The following is a 23,436-nucleotide window of genomic DNA, read 5'->3' as shown; positions in this document are numbered from 1 at the left end:
AAAAAAAACATTCATGAAGGATCATTTGATTAGAGAGGCGGGGGGGGGGGGTGCTCAAGTATGCAACAATACGAACGAGAATATCAGGGAAATTATCTACGAAAAATCAACTGAATACACGGAATATACATTAACGTACACAACTATTAAAGCAATAAGTAAAGCAAATATTTTCCCAAAAATTTCGCGATTTTTTTTTCTTTTTGTTAAATACCACGCTGCGTAGATAACACAACACAAACAAAACAAAATACTATTAAACAAAATAAAAATAATCCAAAATTAAAAAAAAAAAAAACAGTACAAATTAGTTAGTTGAACTCTGCTCGAGGCTTCACAGGGTTATTTTGCCCGTTTTGTGCTATTGTGTAGGTACAAACGAATCAACGAAACTAATATGTAATAAGGCATTCGAAAGCTGTCGACTATACGTAATAAAAAGCGCTCATTTCAAACAAAGACGTGAAAAACCACGCGACTAAAAGAAAATTATTTATACTGAACAGAAATCATAAATCATCTGGTCTCTACCAATGAGAAGGCTGTTTCGGTCGACAATATGACAGCATCCGCCGGCGTCGTATGATTCGCTACGCAAACTCCACCTTTACGCGGCTTCCATTGCACATTATGCGTATTTATCACAGCCGAAATGCATAACGCGAATATACGAAACGTTATCAACGATGCAAGCTCGTTAACTACCCTTTTCAAATCACTATCCGGCCATACACTCAGCAGGAACGTCCACGCTAAGGCCCACGATACCTGAAAATCGTCTACATCAATTTCCTGCTGTTTGGTAGCGTTTGATTAGTGGCTCCTGGCGCAGAATGCCAACCACGAGTAAAATACCGAATAGTGGAGGGGAGAGGGGGAATCGACGACAGATGATTCAAGTGTAATCGGTTTTTGGAATCGAATAAGAGGAATCTGATTCAGTGATTTTACACATAGAAAAAAAATCTACATCGTTCTTTCCTTTCACATGTTGCTCATTGCCTCGAAAACATGGAATTAGGCAACCACGATAACTCATCAGCAGGAAAAGTTGCCTAGCCTTTTTTTCTGCTCAAGATTAATCAACACCACGCTTATTTAATTTAACCCTTTGAGACCAGAGAAGAATTTGACGGATGAAAATTGAAAAGTTAAGCAGTTTTCATTTTCAAAAAAAATGATGTTTATTCAAAATTTCATTTTGGAATTTAAGGAAATGCTCAACATGGGCAAAAACTTCATTTTGAAGATGAACTCCATTTTGAGGGTGAAAATTGTTATGGGAATGCCCCTAGTAGGTGCCTATATCGCATACTCAAAAATTGAGAAAATTGGCTCACATGGGAGCTGAAAAAATGAATTTTATAATAATTTTAGAAAAAAGAGCCTATCTCAAAAACGAGGGGAGCGGGATCGGGGGTCTGAAACGCTCAATGGTACCATCCTTCCTTGCAAATATCAACCCTGAATTGATTTTTTCCAATACAAATTCTGATTTATTGGTCTTTTCTGTGTTTTGAAAAAAATTTTTTGACCAAGCAAAAAAATCTGAAAAAATTACTGAAAAAACATGGTCTAAAACACACTTTTTGGTGAAAAATTTTTGCCTGAAACTCTTATTGGCGTTGAGGTGCGGCGATTCAAAGTTCTCTTATGAGCTTTTTGGCTAGAATGCAGTGTAAAAAATATCTGGAAAAATGTCCACGAAATTAGTTTCCATGTTCCCTACTCACCACCAAAATTTCAAAATTTTTGGTCAAAAGATCGAGGAATAGGATTTTTTTAAACGTAGAAATCGCGATTTTCTTAAATGTTCAGGGAGGAGGAGGGGGAGGGGAAGACAAAAATGTTTTGTGGAGCCCTAAAGATAGGTACCTTTGGAGTTTGGATTATGTTCTAAGATCCGAGCCGAGGGTCGATTCATCATTCTTAACTCTCGGACAGGTACCTTTTGAGGGATGGGGGGGGGGTTCTGGTGGGGAGCGGGGGTAGGAGAAGTGCAATTTAAATTTTGACTTGATATTCGTGTTCAGAGGCATCGAATTATGCGAAAAAGACACCTCGCTCATCAAAATTGGTTATTTCAAAACAATTAGGTTTTTACTCGTCCCCCCTCTAGTTTTTCCAATTTTTGACCTTGCCCCCGTTTTTTTGAAAAAATATCAATTTTTTGAGCGATCAAAAACACATATAAAAAGCTAGTTTTGTAGGTGTGCTCATTTCATCATACCTAAAAAAAAAGTAAACAAAGTTGAAACACACGATTTTAAGGGAAAATTGTTGGTAGAAGGGGGGGGGGGGGGGGTGTAAATTTTTCAAGGCATGACCCTTATAGATACGCGTTGGTCCAATGTCGGTATTAAGATGAGATCTACAGGGTGTCTAACAAAACTCACAGACAAAAAATTAATGACTTTTTCATGACCTATTTTTCACATTTTTACCGCCTGAAAATAGCCCCCCCCCCAAAAAAAATCACTTGAAACTGCGAGGACATTTCTTAAATTTGTAAGCAAGTAGGTATTTCAATTTTTTCATTTTACTGATTTTTTTGATCTTTTTGAACAAATTCATTTTTTTCATTTTTCTGATTTTTTTGAACAAATTTTTCGTTTTTTTAATTTTTTTGATTTATTGAACAAATTTTTAATTTTTTTGATCTTTTTGAACAAATTTTTTATTTTTTTTCATTTTTCTGATTTTTTTGAACAAATTTTTCGTTTTTTTCATTTTTTGATTTTATTGAACAAATTTTCAATTTTTTTGATCTTTTTGAACAAATTTTTCGTTTTTTTCATTTTTCTGATTTTTTAAAACAAATTTTTCATTTTACTTTGACCCAAAATCCTAAAATGATATTTGACCTCAGCGAGTGAGCTTTTGCATTACAGATTCTTTGAACTTTTATATGTAGCATCTCAGCTTTCTGTGAAAATTTTTCAACATTTATAGAATCTCATTCTTACAAAAAATGACATTTTTCATAAAACAATTTTGAAATTCAATTTTCAAAATTATTTTTTTTTTTTCAAATAAAAATCCCCATCATTTTTTTGATTTGAAAAATTATGTCATTCCCACATTTAGTGACATTTGTAATACATATTATCACAACTTGTGCAGAAAATTATTTTCAATTTTTTCTCAAAATTTTCTGATTTTCATGTTAGTATTTCCTCTAAAAAAAACTATTTGGAAAATTTTCGTATCCTTACATCGAAAATTTATTTTAGAAATCGGGATAGAAAAAATGCTCATTTTGAGCATTTCCTCAAATTCCAACATGAAATTTAGAGTAGACCTCAGTTTTTTTTAAAAAAAATAGGGTTAATTAATAATCACACAATAAATGCCAATTCAGCAGCCATACCGTTCTTAAAACGCACTAATCTGGTAATTAGAACACTCTGGAGAACAATTTAAAATACATCTTCTCAAATTTTTTCAATTTTTTGTCCTTTTCTAAATTTCAAAACAAGCGCTTTCTCGGTGTGATTTTATTCCAAAAATTGCTACAGAAATTCTGAAAACCACATCCTCAGTCCATTTCGTCACATTTCACACTGATTGGAAGAAAAAATTTCTACCCGAAGATACTCGGCAGAGCAAAGAACTATTGAAAAAAATTAAGATGTAAAAATTAGCGTAAAATTAAATCGAATCAATTAAAAACGACTCATACCCCGAAAAAGCAAATAAGAACACGTAAAGGTAACAGAAACGCGTATCTGATCCAGAATCCAATCACCCAAATGACCGTGATCCTCCAGTTGATGAATTCATAATTTCTATTCGTCCTCGTTAATAAATTCCATGACTGAAACACACGAAAAAAAAATTCACCATATTAATTAAATTATAAAATCGAAATTAAATATGTACCTAAGTAAACAGATACATCAATGTACGAGTATACTAAATATTTGTATGTACATTTTCATGTTCCGTCAATATACTCGCATCTTTCACGCATCAGGCACAATGCCAGACTCATAATCAACCCAAGACCGAGACTTTACTCGATTTATGAATAAGTACATTATAACTCGTATATTACAATGAAAATTGTAACATTCCAGCATCCGTGGCAACAGCTCACACACAAGTACAAGTACGTAAGTATATCGAATCAACGAAAGCGTCAATGGCAGTCGCACTCGCCTCCACTTCGATTACCCAAGCATTGAACTTGAACTTGGCTTGGAAGAGCGTCGTCGTCGCGAGCGAATGAGAAGATTTGGGCGAAGAAAGAACGTTACTCGTGTTCAGACTGTTGCGTCGAGTTTATATATGGTGCAATCGAGGAAAATGTAGGTATATTTTCGTCTCTCTCAATATCTCGTCTCATCCCAGAAAGAATCGTATCTCGACGAGGAAAAACCGGTTTTTTGCGAGCATTTTTTCGCGAAAACGGAAAACTCCCACAATAATTTCGATATGACCGAGGAAGATCAACGAACTATAATCGAAAGGATGAGAATGAATAACGTTTCTCGGTCCAAATTGTCGAAGATATTGATGGGGATTTTTTCAATTAAGATCAAAATTTTAGCAGACCTTAAAAGCTGAGGTTGTATTTTTGAAAAATATCCATTTTTACACCAAAAAATACTAATTTTTACAAAAACTGCCATTTGTACAATAAACACCCCCCGCCCCCTGGTTTTCACAAAAACTAGTCGTTTTAGAACCTACCACATATTTTCCTATTTTCTAGTTTTGAAGAAAAATTGATTTAAAAAAAAGCCAAAAATGAAATTTAGCATCTAATAATAACTACACCCCTCGTTTTTAGTTGAAATGACAGTTTCAGTTGAGAAAAAAAATGCTGTTTTGTTTTGGTAAAAATGGCCCTGTTTGTGAAAATTGACTTTTTTTTATTGATAATTGCCATGTTTCGTATAGAATGCCAGTTTTTAGCAAAAAATTACAGGTTTAATGAAAAGTTTGCAGTTTTTAATTAAAATTGGTAGTTTTAGTGGAAATTGAGAGTTTTCGAAGAAAATGGCTAGCATGAAGAAGACTTTTGACTCTCCATACCTAAAAGAAAAATATAAAATAACTAAACAAAAATATACAACTTTGATAGAAAACTCTAAACTACCAAAAACTTGAACAAAACCTCCTGGGAACTTATCAAAACAAAAAAAAAAACCAGATAACTGTATATGTAGATTATATTATGGACCAAAACCGCATGGTAACCAATCCACTAGAAATTGCCTCTGCTTTAAATAAATTCTTTTGTAATTTACCAAAGGTAGACAACTTGAAGGATGATGAAAATCCCTTAGATAATTTAAACCCATCCAATAATTCTACATTTTTTTCATTGCACCAACAAACTCAGTTGAGGTCATGAATGTAATTCACTCACTCAAAAATTCCTATTCAAAAGACTACCATGGACTTGATATCTATATACTGAAAATAGCAGCGCCATACATCGCTGAACCATTAGCCAACCTCTTCAACATGTCTGTTCAGGAAGGAGCCTTCCCCGATATCCTTAAGGTCAATATTGTGACACCTGTGTTCAAAAAGGGTGATAGAAGTGCCATGAATAACTACAGACCCATTTCTATAACATCAGTGTTTTCCAAAGTTCTAGAAAGCTTATCAAAATTTTTCAGTGATAATAATTTGTTACACAGCTCCCAATATGGATTTTGCAAAAACAAAAATACAACATGTGCCATCTACCAACTTACTCACAATATCTTGGAAAACCTTCACAACAAAAATGACATTATAGGGTTATTTTGCGATCTTTCAAAAGCATTTGATATGATTAATCATAAAATATTGCGAGGTAAACTAGAAAATTATGGTATTAGAGGGGTGGCTTTAGACTAGACCACATCCTTTCTCAAAAATAGAACTCAAATTGTTAAGACAGAAGATATAAATGGAGAATACCTTTTCTCTGAACAATACCCAGTTGAGCAAGGAGTTCCACAGGGGTCAATATTAGGGCCTCTGTTCTTTGTTTTTTATGTCAATGACCTTCCAAGAAATGTAAGGAGTAACTTGATCCTATTTGCAGATGACACTACAGCAGGGCTTGAAAACCGGTTAGATATCACTCTCAGTTTTGGTTTCGGTTTTATGTTTTTTGAAAAAGTAAAGGTTTTGGTTTTGGTTTTGGTTCAGGTTTTTAAAAATAATATCTCTCTCATTCCGGTTTTGCTTAAAGGGTTTGATTTCAAAGGAATTGGTTTCAGTTTTGGTTTTGGTTTCGGTTTTTCCCTTTTTTCTCCTTTTTTTAGAGGGAAGAAGGCCAAGAAAGTGATTTTTTTTTCAAATACTTTGTGTATGTGACTAGAAAGCGGCATTTTGGCAGAACCAAATTTGTCAATCTTTTTAGTTTTCAGGCCTTTTCACCTTTAGCATCAGTTTTTACTTCATTTTTACCAAAAATGCAGTATTAATTGGGCTAATTACTTGAAAAATTCCAAAACCAATTCAGTTTTCAATTGGTTATGCTCTCAGTTTCGGTTTTGAATTTGAGAAAATAACGCTCCCGGTTTCAGTTTTAGTTGTGGGAAAATAACGCTCCTGGTTTTGGTTTTGGTTTTTAGCAATTTTAATCGGTTTTTGGGGGTTTCAGTTTCGGTTTTGGTTTTGGTTTGCAAGCCCTGCACTACAGCACTGATTCCTATGAATATGGGTGTCTCAGTACAGCAGGTTGTGGATGATTTGGTAGCGTGGTTCAGAATAAATAAAATGAAATTAAATGTTGAGAAAACAAACCTAATATATTTTGGTCACAGCACACAAAATTTAAATTTGGCACTGCCTATTACTAAAGTTGAATATCTAAAATTTTTAGGAGTATACATCAACTCCAGTCTAACTTGAACTGATCACACAGACTATTTAGCTGGGAAACTATCATCAATAAAATTATCTCCTTTGGCAATTAAAAGGTGTCACCAATGTGCAAACATTAAAAATGGCATATTATGGAATGTTCCAGTCTAATATGTCATATGGCTTAGTGTTTTGGGGCGGAAATATCAGTCTTATGCAGAGAATTTTTGTAATACAAAAACGAGCAATAAGAATCATCTATCAAATACAAGTCACAGAATCATGCAAGAATGTCTTTCTTTCAAATGAAATTTTAACCTTACCCTGCTTATACATATATCTGATAGCCCAAATTGTGAAGAAGGGCATAGTAAAATTACATACCCCTCAACATAGTCATTATACTAGAAATAGCCAACAACTACATAGCACACAATTCAGGACTAAATTTTACCAAGCTAGTATAGACTTCATGGCTGCCAAAATTTATAACAAAATCCCAACTGAAATCAAAATTATCAATTGCACAAAATTATTTTCTAAAACTCTGAAAAATGGCTGCTAAAAAAAACGTTTTATTCAATAGATGAGTATATGGACGCTGTTACATAACTGAGTGCATTAGGAACTGAACTTTCAGCGACTCCTTGTATTTTTGATTTATTATCTTTCAGTATTCATGATCATTCATACTGCGTCATTGTTTCTTTTTTTATGTATAATAGATAATTTTTGAATGTTATGTGGTAAGAATTTTTATAAATGTACAAAACATCTCACTTTTTTTTATAATGTCATTGTATTTTTTTCTGATTTATTACAATTGAATTGGTGGGTGCAGAATAAACATGCTTAAGGTCATTGAAAGAGGACCCCAAGACACAATTTTTAGCATTGTTTAGAAAAAAAATATTCACGTGCGCCGGCGCTGTTGCTGCCTAAACAAATGGGACTTAGACCCTTTCTGCACCCAATCGACAAAATTTCTTTTGAAATTGCTCGGGCACGAATGGGGCTTGATTCTACATCTAAGTACACCATTTAGACTGCTATCTCGTTTACATTGACCAAAAACCCCATGAGCCATAAGACTTTTTGCCGAAGTTGATAATTTTTTCATCATTTTTCAGTTCAGAGATTAACTTAAATTTCAAAAAATGGCCTTCTCAAAAATGATAGTTATTTTTCAAGGAATTTAAAAAATTTTACAAAAGTCATAAATGCGGATCGGCCCTTTTTCTGCGCCCAAATACCACTTTCCCGGCAGTTTGGCGGAAATCTGACATCACCAGTCGATCCGCCGTACTTTGAAACCCCTATGTCCGTGAAAAAATTTTTTTCCAAAAATGTGACTTGTTCCCTTTCTGCACCCACCAATTCAATTATGTTGTTGTTTTATTTTTATTTTTTATTATTTTAGTTTCTATTATGTTCATCAAAGGCGTCTACTTAAATATTGTGCTAATCCTATACCTCTATAATGCAGTACTTAATTTTATTATTCATTTTTTTATATCTTTGTCATCTCCTACACTGTTAGTACATAAGTCGACTTTGTAAATGCAGCAATGCTGCCTATTCTATTGCAAAAAATAAAGTTGATTTGATTTGACAGTTGATTTGACTTGAAAAAAATTTTAAAATTTTGAAATGAGAATTCGACAAGATCCAAATAAATGTATTGACAAAATTTCCACTTCTATTCGTTCCAACATTTTCGCAAGAATAAAATTAATTGAGAAAGGGACGAAAGTGGGCAACCTTCAGACAACTGGAATAAAAATTTCACCACAAAAAACTGTGCACAGGTACCCAAATAATTCCCATTAGGTGAATAGCGAAAAAAAAAATACTCGAGATTTCAACGATTCGAGCTCTTCGAGATTTACGTCACGAAACGTCAACCCCCTAGGTCGGCCATGTACCTCGACGTGATTAAAATTTCATGGTCTGGAATGGTCATAATACCCACTCTCTGGCCATCTGCCATCAATTTTTGGAACCATTTTCTTTTCTTTCGCATCACACCTTTGTATCCTATAGTATAGTTAACTTCATTATTCATTTGAATCGCGACAGCGACGAGGACGCAAATTCTCGTCGAATTTCGAATACCTACTACGAGAACAAAATTTTATTCTATTTCGTCGATTGTCAATCGACCGGATAAAATAACCTCGTGTTCTTTCAAGAGTTGAAAAAAAAATTACACGCGAATCTTTGACCAAAAAAAAATCAATCGTTTCGAAAAAATTCGTTGGCATTTGTAACAGAATCGTTTTCTAATTTGGTATCTATCTCACAATTTGCTACAAAAACTATACTTACGTGGTTTTTTTGGGCGTGAAATTTGTCAATTTAACGCGACTCGCTAACTTCTAAATTGAGGAGAAAATTGCCACGAAATAGTTCCAAGTGTAACAAATACGAGTAGCCCACACGATATAAGTACGATGACGATATCGATGTCGATATTTTTGGACGTCGTTCAAATTTCGAAGCTATTAAATTATTTAACGATACTTCCGAAAAAAAATTTCGACACAATGATATAAAATCGCAATACGTTCGATTACACATTGATCTTTGAAGTTTTAATGACGTTATTTATCGACCATATGCGTTAGTAGCGAGTAGTACTCTTGGTCTGACAAAACAATAAATTTTAAAAATTTATTCGTATATTTGTACCTGTTATTTTTACCTTTCGAATCAAAACATGACGACTTTAAATAAAATATACGACGAGATTGAATTTTCTTTCTCTATCGCGTGTTGACTTATTAAATACGTCAGATGATTTTTTTCCCACTCCCATACGCATCTTATCATTACGAATATTTTTTTTTTTTTCTTGAAACAGATTGATATAAGTAAGTATGTAACATTTTGTATCAGTTAATTCTATATCATTTCTTAATCGAACGTTATCTCAGTCATACATATGATTCAATTAAGCTTCTTGTATGCACTTACAATACGTATTAATATTTCGCATCATGATGAGTAACATTTAATCGAACAAACTGATAAAATCTTGGAATATTTTTCATTCTGTTCGAATTTTTGGTGATGAACTTTCAAGCGAATGAGGAAACAGAAAATTAAAAAAAATGAGAGCAGTCGTGCGAAATTGAACAATTCCAAAAATTGACTGAGTAAAAAAAATTTAAGAAAGTTGAGTAATTTATCGCAAAATTAGGTAAGTACAGTAAAATACTGTTCATTCATCAAAATTACTCAAAATATGTTTCTGTAGGTTTAAGTAAAAAAAAAATATTGAATTTGAGCTAATAAAAACAGATTTTGAAAATTTGACCCTATAGATCCATCGAAAGATGTTCGAATTCACAGAAGCTGAATTTTATTTTGGCCTTTCACATGGCGACAGTTTTTCCAAAATTGGAAAATCCTCGAGTCGAGTTCGCTAGAAAAGAAGCGTGCAGAATGGGAAGGAAGGTGGTAGGTGGATGTCTCATCCCTCCCAGACAGAATAATTTTGGCACAAAGTTGAGAATTTTCGGTGAAAGTTGGGCGAGTTAGAAAAAGTTGGAAAATAAAAGAATAACCAAAAACCATGGATTTTAGGGTTTTAATCCAAAAATGAAGTGTTGTAAAATTATTATTCAATGCTTTTTTAGCATTATTTTTCAAAAACATCTGACTCAAAAATTGAATCCTGATTTTGGAATATTTGAAAAGTGTAATGCGACCTTTAAAATGAGCTAAAATTTTGCGAGAAATTACGTAAAATACTTCAACAAAAATTGGACAACGATTTTCGGAATTTTTTGAAAAAATTGTCAAGCAGCCTTTCAAAATGGGCTAAAAATTTGTGAAAAATGCAAATATGTACTGAGACGAAAATATTTTTTGAGCGATTTTCAAAAATTTCGAGCCCAAAATTTAGTCATGATTTTTGGTTTGTTTGAAAAAAATGCTATCAACTCTATAATGAAAAAAATTTCACAGAACTTCTCGAATCTTGGATTAAAATTTGGCGAGTGATTTGAATATGGCAATGAAATCATTTTTGAGCGATTTTGAAGAATTTCGAGCATAAAACGAAGTTGCAATTTTTGGCTTTTCTGAGAAAGATCCATGCTTCTTATCAAAATGGGTCAAGATTTTAGCAGAAAATCAAAAATTTGGGTCTGAACTTTTTTTTGAGTCCTTTTTACATCGAGTTCGCAATTGAATGAATCGATTTTCGGAATGATAATTATAACTTTTTTTTTATAAAAACCAATCGAATTTCAAGTTTGCAATTTTTCAAAAATGATCAAAAAAGTATTGACACAAATTATTCTCGATTTTATCACGAAATGTTTATCCATATCGCAAAAAGGCAGTCAAAAAAATGCCATATTAAGTATTTATTGCCAAAAATTCGGAAACAATTTATAATTTTTTCCAAAACGAGTTCTTCTTGAAAATATACATAGAAACAGGGTGTCAAAAAATCCATGACCTTTTTCATGGCTTATTTTTCACATTTTTTACTCAGCAAATATGTAGGTATAGTAGCTTATTAATTTGTCGAGCAGGGTTGCCATTTTTTATAGGATCAAAAATTAGGCACCTAATATTTCAGTTTTTTCATTTTTCTAATTTTTTGAACAAATTTTCAATTTTTTTAATTTTATGAGCTTTTTAAAAAATTTCCATGCTTGTTTCGAGCAAAATTCATGACTTTTATGACCGTTAGACACCCTGAGAAATTATTTCCTAAATTCCTAGAAAATAAAGAATATTTAATTTTCAAGTGCTTTTGCTCTTGCCTCGCCCCAGCCTTATTCATATTTATTTTTAAATATTATAATTTCCCGAAAACTAAAAATGATAAAGCCATTTTGCATCATCAAAAATTCAAAAATGATGTTTTTACGTTTCGAATTATCAATTTTCACAGCTCTCGTGCTGTTTCACTTTTGAAAATTAATTAATTTTTTAAAGCTTTCGTCCTCGCTTCCCTGAGGCAGATTCGAATTCTGCTGCACATTTTTTCAAAGATTTTCAAGCATGAAAAATCAACTTCAGAACTTCAAGAAACATAACCAAATCAACGCAGGGTTGGTAATGGTTCAAAAAAAAATGCGAAATTGTTTTCAAAAATATCACAAAGCACGAAATTTTGGCGTTCAAACTTCTTACATTGAAAATAAATTTTGTACCTTACAAAATATGATAAATTTTCTAAAGCTCTCACTCGGGCAAAATAAAAAATTTTCCAACAATTTTAGGCTCTAACTTCTCTTGGACGAAATAATTTCATTTTCAAAAGCCAAAATCTTATAATTAAAAAAAACTAGCAAAAAAGTGCGAATTTCTGATTTGGGATTTCAGTATCAACCTTACAATACATGGAACAAGTAAAAAATTTTCAAGTATGAAAGCATCGTTTCTGAAAAATTTTAGAATATTCAACATTTTTATCTTCAGGTTCCCCTTCCGAAATTTATCGAACCACATCTGGCTAATTAGCTGGAAAAATCCTGGAGGCAGGAGGGGGGCTGGGGGTAAAAAGCGGAGAAATTTGGTGAAAAAAAATTATGAAAATTCTGTATCAGAACTGCTCGAAACCACCTTCAGTCGATTTCGAAGGTCAAAAATAAGGTATTGACCAAATTTCAACTTTCTACCTCAATTTTATTGAACTGTCATTTTTCCTATAGAAAATGACCCATCATTTTAAATTTTCGAAAATTCATCAAAACGTGGAATTCAGCGTACTGTAGATATCAACATCTCAATTCGTACATTTCTTTAGTCAATACTTTCTGAACATGACGTAGAAGTGGTCAATATACCCCATAATGAATCATAATCATGCACGGAAATACTCGTATGATGACAACAGGCGTGTTCGCCGTTCATAGTACATTAGGTAATGAAATAGGCACTTTATACTCTTATCCAATATATGGAACATACTATAGCATACGTAGTGCTAAGGTGTAACTTAGTACGTATTGTACTGGTAATTTACTCGGTTAATTTGTGATTATTTTTAGCAGGCTGCTGCCGTACTGTACACGTACGAGTATAGGTAATTAGAAACAATATTCGAACTTATCGTCCTACTCGACTTGATCCTATAAGACCGGTTTATTTCCATCTTCTCTATACCTATCAGTATTCGTTATTCACCTTAAAATATAAAGGTCGAATGACGAATTTTCTGACTTTTCGTACACCAGATAAGACACAAAAAGCTCACCAAAAAATTCCACTATTCGTGTGCAATAACCCTCGCTGATCGATCGGTAGCTAAGTTTACAACAAATTATCTTATATTCTATTTACGTTTCTGGTTTTGACTTTATCGTTAATTCGTTCCCCAATACCTATACCTACGAAAACTTTAAAATAGATAAAAATATTCTCACAGAAACGTTGAGTCATCGTGGAAGTACAAAACACATCACCATTTTACGTAAAACAATGTCCAGGCAAGTACAGGTGGGTCTAGAAAAAGTATGGAATGGTTTTTTGCTACGAAATACGAAGGATTTGGAAAACACATAAACTCGTTGTCGCATTCGACAATCGTTTTCTCTCATTATCATGCACTTGCTATATATATACATCGATATGAATAATATTATGAAAATGATGGCGATGGCGGTCGAGTATAGGTAGAGGTACATAAACTTGACGTTTTGAGCGACCATGTCTGAAGTAGGTAGTACATAGTTAACTCATTAACGTGAAAAAAAAATCATCAAAATGATAATGCGAAATTATATTCCGAGTTCCTATCTTACGTCAGTTCTTTTTTGTTTTCTTTTATTTTTTCTAGTGTCATCGTTCGAGTACCTCTCCTATCTACGTGTACTTATGTGACGTAGGATTTCACGTATGATATGTACAAAATCAGAGAGGCACCTGGTACTTATTCTACATAATCATTATTAATACAAGGTCTTGACTCGATTAAACAAGTACATACATACATACTTACCTATATTAAATGATCGGTAATTTTTTTTGAATAAAATCGTCAATGACGGAATTGTGACCGGAATGTAGAGGGAAGGAGCCTAAAGAAATACGCCGAAATTATTGCAAAAAGAATGGACATTTTTACGAAAACCTTCGAAACATTAATCTTCAAGACGTACTGAATTTAAAAGAAGAGTCCCGATAAGGGCATTTTTTTGGCCCCAGACAGTAAAGTTATCGAGTCGACCACTCAAAATTTTGTAATAAGTGTCCCAAATACGAATTCGTGGTTAGTTTGTAAGGAGCAGTTATGGCCTGACCGCCTCAGGGGGTATTAATAGAATACGTCCTTGAGGAGGTCTATATCGTACTCGTCACATATGTGAGGATTATGGTATACACCTCGAGAGGGTGCTCCCTCTAGAGAGTAACGTGTTAAGTATGATCAGACGATCTGAGGTTAGATCCAAGGATCGTCTGAGCTCGATCTTCACTTGTTCGCGGTGTGGCCAGCTGTGTGGCAATGTCTTGGAGTGATTCTTGGGGTTTGATACCTCCCTCTCTTTAAATATTTATCGAACCATCTTTGATGGTAAATTCAATTTATTTCTTATTTTATTCACTCCTCATCATGTAAGCTCGTTTGATCGCGATGATGAGGAGGTATCTTTTATATTTTAACTCGAAACTACCCAGTGAGTCCGGACATTGAGGTAAGTCAATCCTACAAAAGTGTGCTTAAAAACTAGTGCTGTCGCTAAAGGTCTTATTTATTGGGGGACCGCAGGAGAGGCAGTAAATGTGTACAGTTGTTTGAGATTATTATTCAATCGATCCCGTTAATCCTCCTAAAATTGAGTGTAATTACCTAACCGTAGTTACAGTCAATTTTACGTCTTTCAATGGCCCCGAGAACCATTGAATCTCTTTACGTTCTTCCACGAAATGTATAGGGAACTCAATTTATTGAGTTTGCCTTTTAGTCCTCTACCACTTATGTGGTATAAGAAGTACCTTAAAAAAGTCTTCTATGACCGGTGAGCCACCTTGCTCAGGCGTAACTGGCTTAAGTCCTCCGAATTATTGTAACTATGCTGTTGTATTATTTATTAATTGCAATAAAACATGTATAATAATTCGATTATTTTCCTTTATCAGTGTGAGTGATTGAGTGAAGGAATCCAATTGTGAGATGAACTGTGTCATCTAGAGTGATTTAGATAGGTATGTGAGCTATCCGAACGAGCAAAATTATTCACCCCCTTAGGAATAATTTCCATCTACCCCTCTTGACATTAATTATGATTATAATCACGTATCTATATCATGACAGATCGCACTGTTACAAGTTGACCCAAAATGACAATTTTTTGGGCTCCAGGGGTTTCCAAAGTTGCGAATAAAAAAATACTAAAATTTTAGGAACCCCTGAGTAATATTTTCAAAAACTTTTTTACCGTAAAATATGTATCTCTTAGAATCCGATAAACGTAATTTGAGGTGATTTTCCTATTTTCGACCCTCGAGGGCAGAAAATGGGGGGGGGGGGGTTAATTTTTGGAAAATTTTGGAATCACCATTTTGAATCTACCTTTTTACAGTTTATTATGTATTATCTGAAAGACCTCCTCCATCCTACCAAAATTTTGAGCTCGATAAAATTTGGCGCTGGTACTCGAAAATCCAATTTTCCAATTTTTCGATATTTTGGGAACCCCTGGAAAACAAGAAACCTGCGATTCGCGCCAAACATAACGTTTTGAGGTATATATTCAATTATCTGGATCTCTATATTCGTAATTTTGAACCCTTTTTTTAGAGCTCCCCACTTTGGGCACCCCTAAAAAAGACGTTTAGGCATATTTCTTCAAATAAATTGAAGAATGTACATTTTTGAAACAGACTAGCGAGTACTCGATAATTTTTCATTTGATTTTTCCTGTAACTTTCATAATTGACCTTTTTTGGGACAAATTCTGAGATTTTACTCTTCGAAAAAAAAAACACGTTAAAATCACGTTTTCACGATTTCAACGAGGTAAAAATCTCAGATATTGATCCAAAAACGCTCAATTATTTCAAGAATCGAAATTGGGAAGGGTGGGGAAGTCCACACGATGAAATAGCAGGTTAAGTACATCATACATAGTGCATACATACATTTCACGAGCACAAAAGAATGTAATCTATGTACAATATTCTGCGATAATAAATTACTAATGTCTGTGTCTGTGTAAATCGTAATTCGAGGAAGTATATGGGACAATAATTATTTATCTAATATTTTATTTTTGCGATAATACCTAACCTTTCATATATAGTCTCGTGACGATAAATAAAACTGATAATAATTTTAAAGATAAATAATTTGGCAAAAATCTTTCCACTCTACTCGGAATATAGATATAGATATTCGAAAGACTGACGAGTACTTTTTTGACCCTAACCTAAAACAGTAAATTGAATACGTCTTGTCTTCTGCTTAAGCTTATTCAAGTTTCAATATGGCTGCGACACAGTACACAAGTATTCTTCTTCCGGCCGAATACTCGCGAAAGAATTGCATATGCCAAGGCTACGATACGTTGTCGCGAATTCATAAGGAAACTAATGCTGGTAAATCAATACAGGGTGTGTGAAAAAGTTCTGACCCAAGCACTTCGATTTTTATTCTCCAAAACTTGGGTCAGTAAATTTTCACAGTTTTACCAAAAATCGAGTCATTGATAAATTACTTAATGAAATTTCACAAGTTACGAAAAATCACAGAATCAAAATAGCCTGTTTTCCATCAACTGTATTTCTGATCATGGATCAACCCTGCTCAAGGAAGTTTAGAGAGCTTAGATAACGCTGGTGGTATAATAATAAAACATTTTTCGAAAAAAAAACCTCAATTTTAGGTCAATCTGCCCCTGAATGAAGCCCTTAGAAGGACCCAACCGTAAATCCAACTTCACATTCGTGTTCAGGAGGTTCGATTCATATGAAAACAACACCCATATTGTCAATCTTTTTCAGACCCAAAATTGGGGGGGGGGGGTAGGTGCCCCTGCCCATGGGCCCAAAATGAGCTTTTCGAAAAATCGTTGCATTTTTCAGTTTTTTTTTTTTTTAAGGTTCACGTACAAAATTTCAAAACTTCATCACGAGTATTTTATTGTATTTAATTTTTTTTTTTTGGGGGGGGGAGGGGGTGGCTTATTATGAGGCAAAACACACATATTTCAAAGAGTTTTTCAAGACGATCTACCCGAAGAGAAAACATTTTTTTTCAAACTTCCAAAAATAGTACTCACTTGAACGTATTTTTAGAAGGAGAATAATTTCGTGAGCTTGAAGCGACGGTTTCAAGTTTTCTATTGTCAATATCTCTCCCCCAGGGGAGCAAAAAATTTCGAAAAAATTTATATGGATAGATTCGTGCTTCCTGTACAAACATATTTTGGGTAAAATCAAATTTTTTTATTCAAAACTCGTTGAAGAGTAATTTCCCCTCTTGAAAAATTTGTTTTTCGCCGTTATGGATAGGGGGAGGAGGTTGCCCGGGTGGTGAGGATTTTCAAGTCTACAATTTTTTTTAGAGATGTCCAACAATGTTTAATAAAAATTTCAAAAATCCAAGGACAGGGACAATTTTTACCTATTTTATTCGGAAATACCCTTTGAACAAAATTTTGCTAAAATGATCAAGAATGTTGCCAAAAATCACCAAAAGTTTATCAAAAACTTCACCTAAAACATTAAATTGAATAGAATTTCGTCAAAGTATTATAAACTGCTTATCGTAAAAATTATCACGCAGTAGAAAATCACCATCACTTGTTGAAAAATCAATGTTATTGGGTAAATTTTTGTAAAAAAGCTGAGAAAAAAAACTTTAATTAAATGACCAAAAATGTTGCTGTAAAACAGGGTGCCCAACAAGACTCCCAGACAAAAAAATCATGAATTTTTCACGACCTATTTTTTACGTTTTTACCGCATGAAGGCATGAAAATACCCCTCCCCCCTCCCCCAAAGAATAAAAAAATATTAAATAACTTGGAAAGCGAGGATTTTTTTCTAATTTGTTGGCAAGTATTATTTCAGTTTTTTCATTTTTCTGATCTTTGGAACAATTTTATCATTTTATTTTTTTCATTTTATGGGCTCTTTAAAAAATTTTCAAGTGTGTTTCGAGCATTCGAGCAAAATTCATGACATCTTTCACGACTTTTATGACCATTTAGACACACTGAAAATTTCATCACGAGGGCGTTGAATCATATTTATAAAACACTCCAGCGATTTCCAAAACACCCAACACCCAAGCCAAAAACTCTCTGCCCCTTTCGAATGACTCATCGTACGAAATTAAAACCGGTTCCAATGTGTTAAAAATATTGAATTGAAATTCACCGGTCAATATTTATCAAACATACTGTACAAATATGTACTAAATGCGGACACGGGTACAGAAATATTCGCGAACTACGTCATCGACAAGGATGCGTACGTACGTAGGTATTCCTCTTGTTTCTGTACATTGCACAGGTACACATTAAACAGTCAATAAGACATAAAAACTCCGCGATTTAGACTATACATATAGGTGAAGGTAAACGAGAGCTCGCTTTTATATCGATATCGATTCATATCGACAATGAAACGTCGCGTCGCGTCGTCGGTTATCGCCGGGTCGACTATTAACATGAGCATTATTACATCTTCGAGTATGTAATGTACATACTTCATACTTTTAAGATGTATTTGTTTTTAAAAAATGACGAATTTGAAAATTCACTATTCGATTAACGCATCATCATCACCATCATCATCATCATTCGTCATTCAATTCAACTGTGAATACACTCGAGAGCGCATGCACCGCACGAGCCAGCAATAAATGACTTTGGCAGACCTCGAGGAACCAAATTGTCACGATGAAGAACTTCTTTCTTATACATATAAAACGTTGTCGCTTACCTTTAATTCTTCAGCTTCGAAACGCGAGGTGACTTGATCTTCGATAATGGCTTCGACACCTGTTTTAATATAGTCCAATACATCTTTCAACTCGAATTCGCGTCTACTTTTATTCTCATCAATTTCGCCGTTCTCTTCCGGGACTGTTTCTTCATTCTGTAAAAATCAAAACGAAAAACTAATCAAGACAGGAAGCATACCAGTACACATACGTAAATAATAACAACTAGGCGTATATTGTATACAAGGTGTCCTCGCAAAGTTTTTCAAATTTTCAACTCGAGTGCATGCATAAGCAAATCTGAAGTTTTTTTTTTAAAAGGACACCTTGTATGTAGAAAACACGTAGGTTATTTTAATCGTTTAATCACGTCATAGACGTTACTTTAGCTCTTTTTTTTTTTTTTTTTTTTTTTTTTACAGAAATACCTACGACAATAGATGAGCATTGCAATATGTAGGTACTTAATTGTGTACATCGTGTCACTTATAGGCTGACTTCAGGTACCTACTTTTATCAGGTATCATTCCAAAGGTCAGCAGCTCTCCTCTCTCTCAATTCGTAAATAAGTTATTACGAACGTAGCCGTTTTAATTTGTCAATTTCTTCTTCTCATTCATTTCTCATTCTAACGAGTACACGACAATTAAGCTGTTATACGTGGAAACCAATTGTATGTACGTATGATCAAGGATAATGTTGTTAAACCGGCAGCGGAGGTACAATATAAACCCGATACAGTCGAATATAACCTCGCGAAAATTTTACAGTCACGTTCAAATTTAGAAGAAAAAAATGTACTTTTTACATTAATGTCCAAGAAGGGAGAAGAGTGTCGATTTTTTGCTTTAAAAAAAAATGATCCAGATAAGGTAAAAATACGTTTTCAACATCGCATCCCCCAAACATATCAATTCATTCGAACTATTCATGATTAGTCATAATCATAACTTATAATTCAACCCATAGAACCAAATCACCTGTGAATTACATAGTACAAATAGATATACCTGGTATAGATAGATACTAGTTGGGTACTAGGTTTACGAAAATTTACAATAATCATGATTCATACGCAAATACTCATACCACACAATCGTGTTTTTAATTACGTTACCAAACCGGTGAATGAAAAATACTCGTCGAACGACCAATTCAGTTTCTGCGCTCAATGTACAAATTACCCACTTACTACCTATGCATAAAAATATCACCTACAGAGCGATTTTTACACTATCAGATGTTTAATACGTCAACGTCACCATAAAGTTGAATTGGATAGATTTTTAGGGCGTTTTTTCGATAACTGTAATTTTCAGAAAGTTGCCGAAGGCTCCAAAAAGGCCTTAATAAATCATCTCAGGGGCATTCCACGCCAAATCGGCGCGGCGGATTATTGCACGAGGGGGTTTCGATTTTTTTCAAAATCAGATCCTGTGTAGAGGTCATCAAACGATGAAGAATGACGCAAATCGTACATTTATTCAATTTTTTGGGGGGAGCTGTGGGGCTTCAAAGTTCTTCAAAATGGCCGAAAATGGAAAATTTCATTCGCAAATTGCTCCAGTTGTACGTGGAATTGAATTTTGAACTTTTTTTCCCTTCAAATTGTAGTATGTACTATGTACTTTGAGAGGGTAATTGACATTGACGAATGATGTCAAAATCAGTGTTGCCACTTTCAAAAACCTAAAAAAATCGATTTAAAAACTTATAATTCAAATACTTATACCCAACCATAATCTCGGCCAGTATACAATTCTGAAAAAATTTTCAGTTTTGTCCTTTTTAGGTGGAATACAGAGTGTCTACTAAAATCAAAAAAGCGAATTTCTCGCCTTTTTCTTGCTTTTTTCTTGCTTCCAAAAATGAAATTTCTTACCACTCTTCATATTTACGCATAGATAATCTTCGCTAACCCCTCTAACCCCCCCCCCAACAAAATTTCTCAAAAATTTATTCTTCAAAGCAGAGAAGTGAATTAATTTCTCAAATGAAAAAATAGTAATAAAAAAACGTAATAAAAACAAACGTTGAGGCAAGTTTACTGAAGTGAATTCAATTCTATGATGATAACAGTAACAAAATGAAAAGTAAACTCGAATGCGGATCGAAGTCGTGTTATTTGGGGGAGGGGGAGTATAATGTCATTTTTCCAACAAAAAACTTATTTTTCCGACAAAAATCAAAATTTTAACGTGCTGAATACCAGTGACAAATACAATTACAGGATCAAACCACGAAAGAGCTTAGGTATATTTTTATTTGTGATTGAGGAGAGAGCAAAATCAGAATTTTAGACACGAAAAATCAACATTTTAGGTTGTTTTTAGAAAACCCTACACAATGAATGATCATTTTATGGAAATGAAGTTAAAATTACTGCTCGAGCGAAGCGAGAGCGAAAATTTGTTGAAAAAATTGTTGTGAAAAACGAAAAAACGGCCATTTTGAATGCTTTATTTTGCATTTTCATCGGAGCACAATAATATCAACAATTTTGAAAGGTTAGTCGTTCTGTTCAGAGAATGAAAAATTTGCACTTTTCAAATGGTTTGGGTATTACCTGGAAATCAAAAATTCCCTATTTAATTTTTGAATTCTTAAAATTGTTGAAAAGATTATCTTGAATGGCCCGAGCGCAGCGAGGGCAAAATTTTTGGAAAATTTTCAATTCGAAAAGTAGAACAACATCAATTTTAACAAAATAAAAACTTGAAATTTTGCTGGGATAACTTCAATTTTTCAGGGATTTTTGATGTGAATTCTTGGAAATTTTCTTGCTTTTCGAAGGAATTTCTATACTATTTTCTAACTTTCTTGCCACCCAAGCGAATTTCTCGCCTTTTTCTAACTTTCTTGCCTTTTTCTTGCCAGTAGACACTCTGATCTTGTAGATCTTTTGACATTTTATGTCAGACTGGAGGAGAAGGGGAAGGGGGGGTCAGTAAATTAAATACTCAAATCGGCCAATTAAATTTTTAAAAAAGACTTTCTGATATTTTGTCAGACTTTTTTGAAATTTAGGGTTAACTTGAGCGACAAACATATCAATGATTTAATGCTTTCCTCGAAGAGACCTCACGTCCATTTTTTTGCGTGTGCCAGATTTTGACTTATGAAAACTTGAAAAAAAAAAGTTGAAATTTTCACATTATATGACATTACTTACGCCTGACTTTTGGAAATTTGAAAAAAAAAATCACGATGAATTCCAGATATCATAGTCAAACTTTTAGAAACTTTGAAAAAAATGACCAATTTCTGACTTTCGGGTATTATGTTGGATTTTTAAAAACTTAAAAAAGTTCACACTTTCAAAAACTTGGATGATTTTTTAAAAATTTCCCATGTTTCGTCTGACATTTAAAAATTTGGAAAAATTGTAAAGAATTCTTGATACTTATTGGTTATGTCAGATTTTCAAAAACTGAAAAAAAACATCAATTTTTGAAATATCTTTTCAAGTTGAAGCAGGTATTTGGACTTTTAGATAGGTACCTAGCTACCTACATCAAGTTCGAATTTTAAGAAATGGGCAAGGGGAGAGGTTAAAAAATTACCATAATTATATCAAACTTTCAAAAATTATTTGATAATGTTTTGTCAGCTTTTTCTTTTTATTTGGAATTCCGAGCCCCGAGTTATTAATTAATTCTAGCAAAATGCATACCTACTCATGATTTAAAATTTGCCTCCATCGGAGAGGAGACATTACACCCATTTTGTAAAATCAGATAAAATCTTTAAACATTTTGAATTGATTTTTTTTTCAGGTTTTCAAAACACTGTTATAATATTAAAAGACAGAAAATTGTTCAAATTTCATCTTTTAAAATCTCAATCAGTGATTTTGAACCTCCTTTCCATTTTTCTTCACCATTGAAGGCTCATAAAATGCAATTCCTTTCTCGTCCCTTTGTATAGGTTCTCTCGACCTGATTCCAAACTCGAGCAAAAATGAACCAAAATGAAAAAAATATCACTGTCTCTCTTCTAGCCACGCTATTATTCTATTAAATATTCAATTTTGTACGTAAGTAATGCCAGTCATCAAATAAAGTTTACTTCACAGGCCTCTTCGCAGCATGTACCTAATCCACTACAGAAGGAAAAACGAAGGAAGGAAGCTTCGAGGTCATTTTCATCAACAATTAGAATTTCAACCATCTAAATTTTTTCCAAGTATGTTTAAAATATTCTCAACAAAAAACCACTTTCAGATTAATTTTTTTTTCGAATTAAAACTTTTCAGTTTTTATAAATTTTTTCTACTCTTCGAAACGCGTGCCTCAGGTAAATTTCTTCCAAATTTATCGCCATTTTCTCAACATAATTCAACTCGATCTTCTATCATTATTACACTTTTCAACATTTCCATAATACAATAAAAAAATTCTTCCTCGTCCACTAAGTATAGTTAAAATTTTCCAACCCATTTTTGATAATTTCATGATCGATTTCACACCAAACAACGAGCCAATCCAAAAAAATATATCTTCACTTCGTATATACGAATACAAAATACCATCCAAATCAACGAAGATGAACACCACAAAATATTATTATCAAACCAACGAACGACCAACAGAAGACGATTTACATCTAGCCGCGAGAAATTGCAAAAGAAAAATAGCAAATTTCATCACACACATTTGTAATAATTTCTACCTGGTTGAATTTCCTGGATTATTGCTCAAAGACCGGGG

The 23,436-nt window shown here is 33.4% G+C and overlaps 1 protein-coding gene across 3 annotated transcripts in view; it reads right to left on the bottom strand.

Annotated features, from left to right (window-relative positions):
* Nucleotides 1-23,436, bottom strand: part of Gpat4 (Glycerol-3-phosphate acyltransferase 4) — a 50,516-nt gene that overhangs the window by 10,754 nt on the left and 16,326 nt on the right. For 2 of the 3 annotated variants that reach the window (XM_065368417.1, XM_065368420.1), the window contains exons 3-5: nucleotides 18,727-18,882; nucleotides 3,683-3,817; nucleotides 532-768 (exon numbers count right to left, since the gene is read on the bottom strand). In XM_065368417.1, coding sequence (XP_065224489.1) covers nucleotides 532-768; nucleotides 3,683-3,817; nucleotides 18,727-18,882 — 528 coding nt within the window. The remainder of the gene's footprint in view (nucleotides 1-531; nucleotides 769-3,682; nucleotides 3,818-18,726; nucleotides 18,883-23,436) is intronic. The other variant, XM_065368429.1, reaches the window with a different exon arrangement.

The sequence above is a fragment of the Planococcus citri genome, chromosome 1, assembly GCF_950023065.1.
Source record: "Planococcus citri chromosome 1, ihPlaCitr1.1, whole genome shotgun sequence".
NCBI classification, from domain to species: domain Eukaryota; kingdom Metazoa; phylum Arthropoda; class Insecta; order Hemiptera; family Pseudococcidae; genus Planococcus; species Planococcus citri.
This window is presented reverse-complemented; position numbering and strand designations above follow the sequence as displayed.